We start from the raw sequence: 15,978 nt of genomic DNA on the forward strand, positions 1-15,978 counted from the left end.
ATGAAAGTATAGGATTCTTGTGATGAGTTATCTACTGTAGATATTGCATCTGCTTTGACGTACTTTGAATTGGGAGTAAAAAGGCCACAAATCCTTTTGGCACTGACAGCTTTTTGGTGTTCATTCTGAATGAGGGCTGTAGAGCTCAGCTGCTGTCAGGAGGATGCTGTGTCTGTCAGTGGCTTCTCTCTTTCCTGTTGGGCTTATTTATGGTCTAATCAGTTCATGGAGCACTAATTTGTTCTGAAGTAACTTAATCGTGTAGGTGTCTCGAGAGCCCTGGCTTGTGCAGAGGCAGCTTTTTCTTGGCTCATCAGACTGAGTCTGCTTGAATAATAGTTTCTTTGGTTTAATGTCCTTTTCTTCTATTAAATGAGCATCACCTTAACATGCTAACTCCCTAGCCCTGTGCTCTTGCAAATACCAGGGAATGGTTAGACAAGAGAAAATGGCTACACCAATTTCACTGGTAAGGCTGAATAAATAATAACCCTTACTTGGTTTGAAACCCTCCCTCCTGAGCTTTTGGGTCTTATTGAACAGAATGCATGTCAAAGGTTTTGGAAAATCATTTTATGGTGTTTTCTAACAAAACCCAGATGTGTAGTGAAGGAAGGGGAATTAAAAATTGCTGAGGTCTACAACAATTATTTTTTTATGACTTAACGTTGCTTTTTGTTTTTGTGCTCTCCCTTCAGAGGATTAAAAAAAAAGATCAAAAAATGCTTTCCTTGTAAACTCTCTTTAAACTACATCTGCTCTAAATCAATATTTTAGAGCAGATTCTACTTGAATGTGCTGCCCTTTGAAAGCAGAGGAAGCTGCAGTGATCACCAGGCCTGGTGTCAAGAAACTCAGGAACATTTCTTTTCCCCATACGCTTCCCCTTGGCTTCCCACAGGGAGGCAGGCTGTGGAAGCTCTGCTGTGCGGGATCTGTCACTTTGCAGCTTCGTTGACCATGTCAGAAATAACCTGGAGGGTTTGGGCTTGTGATAATGCAAAACCAGGGAAAGGAGAGGCTGCATCTCAGCTGAGGTTTAAATGCTGTAGTGTAAGGTCAGACACTGCAAATCTCACGGAATGTCCTCGATAATGTTTTTTTTTGTGCCATGGGAAAAGCGACGAGTAGGATTTGTACTGGAGATGGCAGAGCCACTTGTTTCACTGGAGGATGAAAATTTCACAGCTTGAGCTTAATGCAGCATGACTTGTTTAAAACTGTCTTGTTCCAGTTCGACTGGTTCCTGCATGCTTCCCCACCGTTCCCCAGAATTTAGAGTGGAAATTTTGGACCACCTGCTGTAGTGGTGAAGCTGTGTCCTGTTTCATATCTATTCTGTTTGGACTCTGAATTGGCTGGAATGGGTCTGGTCTTAGAAGTGCATGTCTCCTTAGAGCTGGGCTGCTCTGAGCTTCCTAAAAGTCAGGCAAATTCCCCAGTCTGGTTTTGGATCAAATAAAGCTGGATGACCTGAGCACAGTATTTCTGCCTCTGTGGTGGTACTGCCTTTGGAACTTGTTTGGGATAACTAACCCTGTAAGTTGGCAGTACTGAGAGAGATTCTCTTTAGAATTTTAAAGTGATGGGTATGTGCTGTGGTGTTCCAGGTGTTTGGCCTGCACTGGAGCGCAGTTGGGAACAGCCTGATGACTGCAGGGGCTTGTATGCAACTATTAGAGCCTGGGACTGCCAGCATCTGTAATACAGGAATTCCTCTTCTCTGTATAGATTGTTTCATGCTCAAAAGAAATTGCCATGACAAGGGGAACGTGGCAGCTGATGATGGGTATCAGCTTTTCCTGTTATCTCAAACTAACGTCGTAAAGAAATTGCCTTAAATGGATGGAACATTGATGTTTTGGAGAAGTCAGGTAGTGTGTACTCAGTCAGAGAATATGGAATTGCTCTCCTGGAACAGGGGAGTTGAAACTGCATCAAAGATGAGGTGAGACTTCTCTGCTCCAAGTTTTTGTTGAGAGGGGCAATTATTTTGAAAACAGAGAAAGCAACTGAAGCATCATGGGCCAACAGTAACTCTTCAAAGAAACAAACAGCTGCTACTCCTGTTTTACAACTTAGAAAATACTTGTTTTCCAGAGTGTTTAGAGATTTTGTTGTTGGAAAGAACAAAATCTAAATATTTCTCTTTTTGGGACTCTCTCATGACTCCATCTGCAAAATGAGCAATGTTATCTGTTTGCCAAGAGAAGAACTAAGAGGGGTGACTCTCTTGTGACATTCAAAGATTCCTCTTTCCACTCTGTAGGTCTCTTGTCTGAGACATGTTTATGCTTTCTTTTAGATGTGGATTTACTTTGTTTTGAGATCCTGCTGGTTTGCTCCTATTCAACACCAAAGACCTCAGAAATATTTTAGGAGAAAACAGGGAGTACTTTATGCTGATAATCTCCTTTGAAGGGATGCATCCCCAGCAAAGTGCTTGTGGTGATGCTTCATTGGCTGGATGCTCCAGTCTCTTCAGCTCTGCGAGCAGAAATTCTCTGGCAGTCATAAAGCAGTTCAGAATTCTTCAGCACTGTGGCTTTGCTTCTACAAGATCATTATCTTTTTTTTTTATCATCCCTGAGGTGTCCTTCCATGAAAACAAACGAGTCCAGCCACTGGACCTACATCAGAGCTTGTACTTGAGTGACCTCTGTGTCAGACTGAGTGTGTTCTGTACAGACTTGCCTTGAAATTCTGCATATCTCTTGTCCACAGTGATTCTGCCAGTTCTTCAGGAAGTTCTGGACTCTGCAGATGCCTGCTGTGAGATAATGTTTGTGGTAATCTATACTTTGGCCTTCTAATTTCAGTAGCAGCAGATATCTATCGCTTTGACTTGAGGAAGCTCGTTAAAGGCCCAGCACTGCCAGCTTGCTCTGTTGTTCAGTGCTCTCTTCCCCCAGCTCTGAGGGATCTCTGTTCCACCGAGTTCACCACAGCCAGGGAATGATGAATGCTTTTTTTCTCTGCTTTTTGATACCAGTAAGTAGAGAGGGATATCACTCCCTGGCCACCTGAAAAACTTGGGACTTGATGCACTGAGCTCAGGATTGCACATTTCCTGGGAATTCTCAGTTCCTGGGACTGTGGCATGAGAACAAGGCCACTGTCTGCGCAGGGATCTGTCCTGAGCTGGTGCACTCTCAGCCTTGGATGTTTACAACTGCCACTTTTGTGGTCCCAGAGATTTTCCTGGGAACCTCTCCTGTTCTGTTAAGTTTAAGATATTCAGAGCCACTTCTCTTTCTCTTTTGCCCTAGCCTGGGATAAGAATAGGGGAAGCAAGTACACATTTGAGTTCTATGTATTTAGTTTTCTTTCATGAAGCTTGTGTGGCCAAAGAAACTCTGCTTCCAGGTCCTATAGATGCTCAAGTCTCTCACTTCACAGCTGATTGAAGGCTTAGATGTCAAAGCAGTCCCAGTTTGCAGCTTGGATAACTCTTGGTCTAAACCACTTCTCTTCAGCATTGATTAGGGCTGTTCTTGAGTAGGGGAATCTGAAAACTATATGGAGCTTCCCTGATGAGATAGACCACATTACAATGCAAATTTCTGGGCTTTATTGCTAACCTCAAATGCCAGTGAAGTTTAACTGAAGAGATGCTTTGTTTTGTAGTATCAGATGACCTCTGAAAATCAGGACTTTGTGGGACCAGAGCATACACATTTACACTCTGGATGACCAGGGAATTTCTGAACCTGTAGCAGTTTGCTTGTTCTCCAGCTCTTTGGGAAATTCTGGGGAAGCTGTTCTTTGGATAGTGAGTTACAGCCTCTGAGGATCAGAGTTTCTGTTCTCTTCCCCACACAGTGCTCTTTCTACCAGTGCTGTTGCTGAAGCTTTATTTCAGCTGAATGAGTCCAGAATTCTAGAAGCGCTAATTAAAGAGATCATATGGTTCAGAGAAGCTGAGGGAGAGGTGCTTTTTTGTGCTTGAGGTTTTTAGAGAGTTTGTGAGTGTTATTAAAGCAAAATGTCTTCTGTACTGCATAAATGCAAATAAAATTGTGTGAATGATCAAAAAACCCTTCAGCAGTTATGGGCTGATTTCTGTAGTTTGCACCTTTGAGGCACTGGACTTTATATATACAGGCCTTACTAGTTTGGAATTTTCTGCAGAGGTTTGGAGGGAATGTTGAATAGGACAGCGAGAGCAAATGCACAAAAGCTGGAAGTGGGCCTGAAAGAAATTTTGGGGAGACTTTGTGGATTCCTTTTGGCTCATAGCCTTCCTCTAATGACATTTACCATTATAAACTTTGGACAGTAGGCTACAGTGTAAAAGATGCAGAAGTTTTTCTTCCTCCATGTTAGCTCTGCATTTGCGTTTGGTTTTCCATACTTCTGTCTCTTCTTCAGTCCAGCAGAGAATCTTCCACCGCTGGAGGTCAGGAATGAGGCAGTGCCTTGGTGGTCCAGGTGGGAGGCAGGGAGGGACAAAGCTGACCTTGCTTCAGCATGGGCAGCTGCACCCAGTTTGTTCCCAAGGAAAAGCTGGCCTTGGAAAGCTGGATTGCGAAACTTGTAAAAGCACATAAAGCGCTCTCCCTAACTCAGCCCTCCTCCTCCTCCAAGCTTTCTCAAATCTTTGTTTGGTGTTTTGTCACAAGAATTGACTCTGTTGCTACTTGAGTGTAATAACTAAGCTGCATAAGTCAAAACAAAATGTTTGCAGTTTTGTTTGAGAGGCAGCCCATGCTGAATGTCTCAAAATATGCCTGTGTTATGATCTTGTCTGTTACTGGAAACTAACTCTCTAACTCTGGTTTCCTTAGTTAAAAATACCTTGGTTATTTAATGTTGTCTCTTGGTGTCTTTACACTGTAGTAGCAAATACTGCTGGGGTCATACTGAAAGTATCACTGTGCCATTATGTGATGCGTATAAAAACAAGGCTCTTTCTGAGGCACCTTTTTTTCATCTCCAGATGAATATGTACATGCTAAATGTAGAGGTAGGGCTCTGATTTTTCTCTGACTGCTGAGAAATTCTGTGTAGCAATCCTCTGATTAAAACTGAGCCATAATGGTAAGTGATAATCTCTATGTGCATACCAAATACAGCATGACAGGGGAGAACACCATCATCCAGTGTGGCACTGTTAATTCACTGAGGTTTTTCCAGGCTGAAGTAGTAATTGATTTTTACTTGGTGGCACTGAGTTACCTCATTTAGCCTTAAAAGCATTAAATCACTTTGAAACAGGAGTATGGAGGCACCTTCCTCAGTCAAAGGCTTTGATGGCTTCAGACACATCTGTGGAAAGGAGAAGATTCTGAAATTTAAAATTTTCTGATACGTCTGCCTCAGGTTGGACTGGGGTTATGCAAATGCTGAGAGGTGATAGTTGCCTCAACAAGCAGCTGTTAAGAGTGTCCGTGGAGCTGTAATCCATTCTGATCCAGTGTTTAGTAGGTAATACTTGGCAGCAGCATGGGTGGTGGAGCAATAATGTGAATTGGATGATCTCTGATACCCAAAGAGTCTTGCTCCCACCTTAGGAGTAACAGTCCTGCCTAGATTTGTTCTGAATAAGGCACTTTGCATCAGGTAAAACCCCACAACAATGCTCAAGGGGCAGCAGGGCAGAGAATCCTTCCCTGTGGTAGCCCAGCTGTGCCAGCTTGTGGAGAAAGCAGTGTCAGGGTCATGGAGGCTGAGATGGAGGCTGTGTTGGAACATTTGCTCTGTGCCAGGATGCTGAAGGCTTGGCTGAGCAGGGTCAGAGGAGTTTCAGCTGAGCGGCACGTGCTGGTTTAGAGCACATGGATTTGCTCAAGGCTGCAGTGATTCAGATGTGTCCACAAGGTCATACCAATTTTGGTATCTTAGTTGCTGATACAACCGGGGCTGAAGGTCACTCCAGAAGGAACTGTAGCCAGCTTGTGTACATGGGATGTTTGACAACTTGGGAGCCTCATGTAATCCATTGTCCTTCAGTCATTTTGCTGCCAAAACCTTGAGTGTCTGCAAAGTCATTTCTGAACTGCTGCCAAGATTCTTTGTTTTGAAGTCAAGGAAGTTGTCTTCAAGGGAATGTCATATCCAGAATCATTTGTTAATTGTGCACATATGGTGGTGCATAGGCTGTGTTTTAGCAGTACCTTCCCAGCTTTCACTTGCCCACTTGTGAAATGTGCTGCTAGCACCAGTAGAAGTTCATAAATCTCAGATATAATCTGTGTATTTAATCAACCTGTCCAGTATTCCAGGATTATCTCAGCCTTATGTTTCTCAGGCTTGACTAACAAGAAAGAGAGAGCACTTAGGACACTTGCTACAGGTACATGATGTCTCCTTGTTATCACTTATATATCTTTTTTCCCTGTTGTGTATCAATGTGTATTTGAAGAACATTGAAGATAAAAAGTAGATTTTCTTTAAAACAGAAATCCTCCTCATTCAAAAATTACGTACTCATGGTCTCAAGACTGGTAAAAGCTTGCACATTAATTTGCCATGATGGTTTACTGTTTATGTACTTTTTGTTTTTCTTTTTCTTTGTTTGTTTATGCAGTGATCTAGAGACCTTGATCCTCTTATTACTGAAATAGATGAGCAGTGTTAAAGGAGACATAGAAACTCTTGGGAGGAGGAATATAATTTACAATTATAATTCTTTCTCACACAGCATTCACTACTTTTAAATGTATTTATTTAATGCCTGCTAACTATAGCCATGATGATGATGATTGAATGCTTTTTCATGCTGGCTCGTGGAGACTTGAAGTGGATTAAGATTCACCTTTGGAATTCACTGAGATAACTTTGTCAACAGCAAGAAATTGCATGCAAAGTGAGAAGGCCGAGAATGTGCTGAATGTTTTGGCATCATCAGTGCTGTATTAATCTAATTTCTGATTATGCCTTGCTGTACTAGTTCTCTATAGTAGTTTCTTATACTGAGGGTATGTTTGCCCCTACATTGGGGGAAAACACCTTGCCTTGAAAATAGGGGTTGTGGTTATATTAAAGTGCTTTTGGCAGAAACTAAGATTAATACCTGTCTGAGGCAGGTTGTGTCTCCTTGTCAAGTGGCAGATGGGTTGGTTATCTGTGTAAACAGTGAGACTTGCTCTCTGATGTGGTGTTCTTGCTGCAAAAGTGTTGGGCTGGGACTTAATTCTGACTTTACCAGGATTTTAAAGCATCAAAGATTGGGACTGAAGTGGTTGAATTGAACTCTTTGATAATTGACCTACACAATCTGGCTGTGATGTAGTTGTGGAAGGATGCAGAGTATGAACTTTTTATGAAGGATGACATTTACTGTGGAAATAAACTGATACAGAAGCTTGTGCTTTGTCTTCTCCTTATGCATCACCTCCTGTGCATATGATAAATGCAGACATAACACAGAGCATAAAGAAGAAATTGATTTCATGAATTGGTTTGTAAGCTTGGGTTAAAGTCCTGCTGTTATCCTCCTTCCCATCAAACCTCCCCTCTCCCATCTCTTGCCACTGACCTGTCCTGTGCTGCTCCTCTCCTCTGTTCTTTTGTCCCTGGGAAGTGAGGGACACCAGGAGTCTAAATGTTGGTTTTTGCTTTTTCTGGTTGGCCTAACAGCGAGATGCCTTTGAGCTTTTTAGGAAAACACAGCTGAACATTTTCTTTTTGGAAAGAAAAATGTTAAACCTGTACTCATGGGGCTTTAAAAGAGAATTTTCCTTCTCATTTTGCATTTAATATATAAAACATGTATACACTGTACTTAGCACTCACTACTGGTGTAGAGCCTTGCTCCTACTGGAATACACATAAAGTAAAAACAGTCTGGTGTGCTCAGGAATGATGAGATTTGATATGTCCCAGTTTTCATTTGTAACAATCACACTTGCACTGTGTTGGTCTGTCACTCCATGTTGGTAATAATCTGATTTTATTTCTTTTCTCTTGAGCCGGTAAAATGAGACTCTTGTTTTTGCCATAGCAAGTTTCTTTGAAACTTTCAATTCACAGATTGAAACAGTGCACCAGCAGAATGGAGGGGATGTATTGGCAGGATATTCCATGTAACATTAGATCCAGAAAAGATTTTTAATAATCAAAAAATACAGAACTACAAATTCATCTCTTCATCATTTGTTTTGAATGCCTGTGTTCATGAAAGTAGTTCAGAGCCCTGGTGGTTCTGGCTTGAATCCTAAAATCTTCACGGACTCCTAGGTTTGAATTTTCATGAATAAACAGATGTTAACTTTGTAAAGCAGGAAATGGTAGGATTTTGTTGCATTGCTGTTTGTTCATGTTTCTGTGAAGGGAAATCCTGGCCTAAGAGACATGATTCTGTAATTAGAGTATTAGTTACACTAGATCACCTCTTTCAGCTTTACTGAAAATCACTACTTTTCACGCTTTGCTAAGTGAGATGCACAGAGACAAGCACTAAAAATTACACGTTGCACTTCAAACTCTTCTGCTGTCTTGGTATTTTCCTTGGTACTGAGGGCTTTTGCTGCTGAAGGGAAAAATGTAGGATACATGCTGTTCTTTCATAGCTCTGGTTTCCTCAAAACTATTATTTTCCTTGGAAGCCAGTCTGAGCAGAAAGTGTCAGTCATGGATCTGTGTGTCTGCTGGCATGACACTGATGTGTCATCTCCCAGTGTCACAAATAAAACGGATCTTTCCAGGTCAGGACAGAATTTCAGCTCATTTCTCCCAGAGTGTTGCACTGGAGAAGCCTCATTGTAACAACTCAGCTGCTTTTTTTTTTTTTTTTTTTTTTTTTTTTTTTTTTTTTTTTTCTCCAAGAGGAATGTCTGCCTTTTGTTCTTACAACTCCAGCACATTGTTCTTTTCTGAATGCCTTCCCCATAAGTGCCGTGTGGGTTTTTTTATTTGTTTTTCACTAAAAATAAAAAAAATCTTGAATTAATTTTTGAAATGGGGTTTGAACTTCCTAGCAGAAGTTGATGTGCAGTGAGACAAAGCTGCAATTATCTCTATGTTTGTAATCCCGAGGGGCTTCATTACAGCGGCTCCTCTCTCCCTGCTGCCGTGTCCCAGCAAGGTGAAGTTCAGGATTCAGCAGACACAACAAATGATTATTTTCCGTGTCTGTGTAGTGTTTCATCCCTGCTGATGGAACATTTAACTGGGGGTTTGTTTTGTTGTTGTTGTTGTGTTTGTCCTTTTTTTTTTTTTCCCCTCTCTCTTTTCTCTCCCCCTCTCTCTTCTCTCGCTGTTGTAGTAACAGGTGAATCTCTGCTGGTTCAGACATACCCTGTATTATTGAAACCGACTTGTTTGATAGTCATGTGGCAAAAGTATCGACAGTTCTGCTGCATCAGCTCCTGCACTGCTCTCAGCCAGAGATGGGGACACTTCCAGCCCCAAAACAGCTTTAAACTGCTCTAGTTCTAATATTGCTTAATGCAATTTGACAGGCACGTAATGCTCTAACTCTTAAAGCCTCACGCTCTAACAACAATTTCATGATGGACCTAGTGTGGGTTTAAGCAGGCTCTCCTGAAGTTTTAGATTTGCTGATCCAACCCCGAGGGCAAGTACTTAATGCTTCAGACCCTCCAGACTGTTAGTTACACTTCAGAGTAATGTTTCCTTCTTCAGGTTGTGGCTTTGTCTTTTCATAACAATTCAACCTCCTTTAATTTGACAATTTTGGCTATCAAAGCTGAGGCTTGAGTGGCAGAATAAAACTGTAATGAGGATATGTTTGGCTACAGACACAAAAACTGTCTTATATTTATACTTCCTACTGCAGAAAATTGTCTCTGTTGCACACCTGTTATTTCAAGATCCTTTAAAATTTTTTTAGCAAATAAATGCTTTTTTTTTTTTTTTTTGCTTATGTGTTAGTAGGATATTGTTCTTTTTTCATAGTGATATCTTTGCCAGCATTTAAGTATTGAGTGGAAGTCAGGGGAACTGAATAGGTTATTCATGCATTTATAACTCCTTGTTAAGGGAATGTCTATAATATTTTGAAAAGAATGTACTTAAGTAGCTACCTGCAATTCACAGTGCTCTGTGCCTGGAAAATGATCTTTAGCTATTGTTCAATATTTATTTTTAGAAACTGTGGTAATGTGGAGAGAGGTCTATTCAAAATATTTTACTTAAAAGAGTATGTCAATATATAGATTTGGCAGGACGCAAATCCTGGCTTTCTCAGATGCTCTCAGCAAGGAGAGGGGGGGAAACAAGACCAATGAGAATTAGGTGCTCTGGTGTTGTGCATTATTTTGTTGCATTTCAATGGAAGATTGATTATATGAAGGATGACCCCAACCTTCTGCAGTTGGGATTTGTCATTGGGGTTGAAGACAAGGTAGAGTACCCATGTGAAGGGTCTGTGGTGAGTGTGGTAAGCAGCAAATGGTAGAGAAACTCATTTAGCAGATTCTAGTTCCTGAGAATTCCTTGCTTGCCTACAAATAATGTGAGGAATTTGACATTTCTGTGACTTGCTGAGTGTAAATGAGACACTGATATAATAAAAGACACTTTGAGAAAGTGGATGAGGACGCAGTGAAGAGGAATTCTTAAACTATTTATCCTCATGTTCATGAGAGAGGGATCAGTTCCTCATCCATTTGGTTAGATTAGATCCCTTTTCTCTAGTGAGGCGTTCTCTGAATTTGCTGGGAGCAGGAGAGAGCCTGGCTGTGGCTTTCCCAAAGGAAGGTGGGCATGACAAAGCTTGCACAGCACCTCCCCACTGCCTTTTCATCCCTCTGCACACTTTTTTCCCCTGTATTTGGGGAAAACAGCAGAACAGCAGGTGTCTGTTCACTGCAGGGTTATAAGGTGAGTCCTGGTTTATTGAGGACTTTCTAGAAATAACATTTTCTAAATGAGTGTGTTCCCAAGGATCCTAAGTGGCTAAAGAGAGAGGAAGAGAGCACCTGCTGGCTTGGTAATTGATTGCTGGAGTGAGAACAGTGGGGAATTCCTGAAGAGCTTTAATGGTCCTCTAAGAGCTGGAAAGGGATGAGGAGGGACCAGATCCCTGTGCAGGATGGGAATAAGGCACCACTGAACATTAGTATGAAAAGTCAAAGAGAGAGAAATGGAAAGGAGCTTTAGGTGATATTATCTTCACTGTTATCAGCTGGCTATTAATTAATTTAAATCCCAGTAAATTATTTGTGAAATTGAAATTACTGAGCTGGTTACTAATGGGATTCCATAGTAGTAAGCAATTTTCCAGCATTAAATGCATCACATGAAAGACAACTTTTGAAAAACAACAAAGAATAGCAAACTCCATGAATTTCGTTTGACAAAATTGGTAGCAGTTCAAGTGTCAGAAGGGTAAATAAAATGAAACAGCTACATGGAGCTGTCAGGATGGCTTGGTGATACAGGTTTTCAAAAAACCTCATTAGTTATAATTAACTTTAACCAAAATACTAGCAAAGTGGAATATTTGGAGGATTTCAGTAGGGCCTGTAGCTATTGCAGCAGGAACTGTGCCTTGGAAACAAAATTTGTCTCCAGTTGGTAAAAATGTCATGGATTTCTGGGCTGGGATGAGCAGGGAATTGTGGAATTGAGCAGTGTGTTGATGAGGCTGCTTTATCCAATACAGATCTGCTGTCCAGTGTTCAGAAAGATTCTGAAATACTGGAGAGGATTCAAACAGAAGTAGCAGAACTGATTTGAAGGAGGGAATGGAGAGACTTTGCCTGGTATAGTAACAAATGAAAAATGGCAGCTTAAATGAGCTATTCCTCAAGTTACTCACCTCAACTACCCAAGAAACCCTAGCAGAAAGTGCCTCACCAATTTGATTCTGAACTCGAGCAACTGCCTAGGAATTTTCACATGCTGCTGTATGAAATCTGGCTTGCTTTTAATTTGGTATGTTGAATACTTCATTGATGACATCAAATTAGAATGATTCAGATTGACATATTTTAGCCAAATGTGATACACTTAAACCAATATGCGGGGACAACAGGATGACTTTAGAAAGGAGCTGGTTTGGGGAAAAATTAACCTGATTAAATAATTCTGTTTTAAAATCTAAATTATAATTTCTTAGTGCTCTTTTGGGAAAAAATAATTGGTGTGCAAAAATATTAGGTTATTCTGAAGCAGGTGCTCACTGTTGTCTTTAGGGTCTGGATGGAGGGTGAGGTGAGTTGTATCCCAGTAACTTCAGGGTTTTGAAAATGATGGAGAGTGTTCCTGTGTGTTGTAGCAGTCACTGAGTGCAGTGTGTGCAATGTGAGGGTAATGGCTGTTGTAAAAACAAATTAGACCTGTTTGTGAGTAAATGCCAAAATGAAGCTTTTTTTTTTTTTTTTTTTTTTTTAATGTAGAAAATGATAATGCTTTTAGTGAAAGTCTCTGTGTACATAATGTGGGGGAAAAACAAACCTGGGAAGCATTAGTGTGGGAAGATTAAAGGAAGATCCCATCTTTACAGCCCATATGTGATTTGTAGCTCTAGTTCTGTCTGCAGAGACATCAGGGTACAGGGAAGGGGATGAGAGCCCTGAGCCTTGATGTATGCAGGGAAACCCTCACAGCTCTTGGAGCCTTTTGTTCCTGGTGCTTCATTAGGCAAAGCAGATGTGAGATTTAAGGGATTACTTGCTACTCTTACAGAGGCTCAACAACAAAATCCAATACCAAAAGGCCTTAGACTCCAGTTTATATTTCATCTGGGGAATTGTAAATTTGGAATGATACTGTATAAAGTATAAAATGTAGTTTATAATCAACCACAAATTTCAGTTTAAGGCTTGCGTGCCATCATTTTAAATCCCTGTTATCCACACTCCCTGACCTGACTTAACAGTCAGAGGGCAAATCTCCTGAGTGGAAATAATTTTACATCAGTTTCCACATACAGAAATGAGAAGGTCAAAATGAGATGCTGTGATAAAAGGTGTTCTGAATTACCTATTACATGTAATAGCTGTATTAATAATAATACAAGAGGTTGAGAGAGCAGGATGGGCTAATGTAGTTGAATAAAACACCTTTTAGGTGTGAAATATTTTCTGCATATTACCTTGGTTGTTAAAGAATACATGTCATTATCCCAGAGATTTAATAAAATATTGGAGGGTCAGTGCAAAAATGAACATTTTGATAGGACAAGATAGACTGAGACAGAGGTACTTGGAAGTCATGCTGCAGGTGAGGAGTGCATTCAGTTATTGAGACACTCCTATCTTCCCTTTCCTTCAATGTTTATAGAACCCAAGAGAGGTTCTGCTGCAGTTTTCTGAGAGGAATTCTTTAAGTAAAGCCAACTATTTGTGTACAATTTGTATGCAAAAAGAATTTTTGTGTTGGCACTGCACTCTGTGGTCTGCATTTCTTCAGCATTGCTGTGCTATTAAGTTCTTGTTTTTAAGGATCAGTGAATCTGTACCAGCTTGCTGGGTGGTTGTTATAAAAATGGGTTTTTTCCCCAGTTATAATTATATTAAATGTGAATTTGAATATACTCTTCATTTATATTGACTTTGAAGAGATTATCTTTTTGGATTTCCATTTATTATATTTGCTCTAAAAATACGTAGGCTCTTAATTATTTTTTTTTTTAATCTGGCATTTGATCTGGATTGCCATTTTCATCTGTTGTCTTTAATTAGGCTTCCTGCTGGGTTTTGTAGCTTTACAGTTCATACCTTGTGAAAGAATCAATTGATTGCAGTGCAGATTCCCACGGTTACTATTCTTAAATTGCTTTCTTAGCTCAGCAGAGTGGTGGCAGAGTTCTTGCAATGTAATCTTCACAGCCTCTGCTGCTTATTAAAAAAAAAAAAAAAAGACTACTCATGATTTTTCTACAGCCTGCATTAGGTGATTTGATAATTTATTTGTAGGCAGTGTTTGCTCCAAGGAGTCACTAGAGCTGCTTCTTAATTCACTCACCCACAGCTGACTTCACTGCCAGTTACAGAGTGTCTTGGAGCTTCCTCTGGAAACCAGCCAAGTATTCCAGAAGTACGCAGGAATGTGAGTAACATTGCACCTAAAACATGGGATTTCAGTGTTGTTAATTTTGTATATAATATATCATGAATAGAATAAATCATGTAACAACTCTCATTAGATATTTAGTCAAGAGGATGTAAAGGGCAGGTAAGTCTGCAGGTGAAGGCTGGTGCAGAGGAAAAGGGCAGGTAAGTCTGGAGATGAAGGTGGGTGCAGAGGAAGGGGATGGTGGAAATGACTTGGGTAATTCGGGGATTTATGAGGCAGCTCTCTGAAAAGTCAAAATGAGGTTTTTGGCAGAGGGTTGCAGAAGGGAAACCTTTTTTCTTCTTATCTCCAGCATAAAAATGATGGGTGAGTAAGCAGTGATCTCTTGAGCTGTGTGTGAAATGTGTAATGGCTGTTCCAAGTCCTGCTCTCAGTAAACCTGTAAAATTGTGGATAGTGGTTTGAAGCATGTCAAATACTGCTCTTAAAGTTCTAGAGACATGTGTAAATTAATGAATTTTCTTAAATTAAGCAATAATATTGAACACATTTATCATCTTTATTATGAACATCCTGATAGTCCTTTGTGCTAAATACCCTTAATTGTCACTGGGATTCAAAATTGTGCCAGGAGAAGAATCAACACAGCAAAGATTTTCCTCCTTGTTAAAACCTAGCTTAAACAACTGATTTAAGAAATCAAGTAGTTTAAGACAGCAGATTAAAATCATGCCTTAAATCAGTTAATACTGGGAAACAATTAATTTTTATGTAAAGAACTTCTACCCAGGCATGCTGAGGGGGGGAAAAAGGGTCCTTGAAGTGCTTTTTGCTGTATGCAATTTCATAAACCTGTTCTCCACATAAATGTGGGCTGCTTTATCCTAAGAAGCACTGCATATTCTATAACCCAAATAAAACCTGAGCTTTATTTACACTGTGAGCCTGGTAGGTACATTGTGCCATTATTTAAGACTGTTACTCAGTGTTTGTTTCATTCAATATAAAGCCCCAAATCCCACCTACCACTGGGTATTGTGTTTCTCATAGAAATAGTGACATACCCCATAATTTTGCTCCTGTAACTCTGGTCTTGTGCTCTACCTCTTTATTTTTAAAATAAGAATTTAAAAAATGAAATATAATTTTAAATATTATGATCTTTCTCTGTGTGTGTGTTCAGATAATTTGGGTCTTATTATTAAAGGTACATCCGGAAAAAAGTGTTAATATGGGATGGAGTTTTGCCTCGCTTCTGAGACAGCCTGTTTTGGAGAGGGGCAAAGCAGGTCATATCAGTGGTAAAATCATGTTGTGTGAAGTGCAGAGCTTCTGATGAGCTGTTCTCTTATCTGACATTACATATGAATAGAAAGCAAGCTGCCTGTAAAGCTTGCTTTAAATTTTAATAAACTGCAGAAAAGATAAGTGGTAATTTCCTGATGTGGATGCATCTAGTACAGCCTGCTAAACCCAAATTCCAGGATCATAAATTTTAAAACAAATCTTTGTGGCTTGAATTTTTAAGCTGGCATGATAGATTCAAATTTTAGGGAAATAAATTTCCCTTCCTCTCCTCTGTCTGTATCAATCTTACTGAAAAACGACAGAAGATTCGAATTTGAGAACACAATGAAAATAACAGGAATGGAGAGCAATAGAGGCGACTAATCCTCTAATTACTTTCTCTGAACACTGGGAATTGGGCTGCAGAATATCCTTCAGTACAATCTAGAGTAAGCTAAATTTATTCCATTCCAAAGCTGTAAAGGGAGGGATTTTGCTACCAACTCAGAATAGTAATGGGCTGTGGTGGTCTTTATCTGATGGCAGCGAAGCAGATGTGGCTGCTCTGTCAAATGCCTGTCTACAGATTGGAATTTTCCTGGCCCTTAATTGCCCTGTGCTGGCCCTTTCACACCCTGGGGTTTGAAATGTAACCAAACAATTCCATGATTTTATAAACGATGGGGCAGAGCCCTCTGTCTGGGCATGGGGGCTGAGGATGTGGCACATTTACAACTGCGACTGTTTGTGTTGGACTCTCCT

The 15,978-nt window shown here is 40.3% G+C and overlaps 1 protein-coding gene across 3 annotated transcripts in view; it reads left to right on the forward strand.

The window, feature by feature from the left end:
* PELI2 (pellino E3 ubiquitin protein ligase family member 2) overlaps positions 1-15,978 on the forward strand; it is a 64,100-nt gene that overhangs the window by 29,274 nt on the left and 18,848 nt on the right. Inside the window, exon 3 of one of the 3 annotated variants that reach the window (XM_066321572.1) lies at positions 13,885-13,962. The exons of 1 other annotated variant lie outside the window; for it this stretch is intronic. In XM_066321572.1, coding sequence (XP_066177669.1) covers positions 13,885-13,962 — 78 coding nt within the window. Of the gene's footprint in view, positions 1-10,235; positions 10,346-13,884; positions 13,963-15,978 lie in introns of all 3 variants that reach the window. One more of the 3 variants, XM_066321574.1, reaches the window with a different exon arrangement.

Source organism: Sylvia atricapilla, chromosome 6 (assembly GCF_009819655.1).
Source record: "Sylvia atricapilla isolate bSylAtr1 chromosome 6, bSylAtr1.pri, whole genome shotgun sequence".
NCBI lineage: Eukaryota > Metazoa > Chordata > Aves > Passeriformes > Sylviidae > Sylvia > Sylvia atricapilla.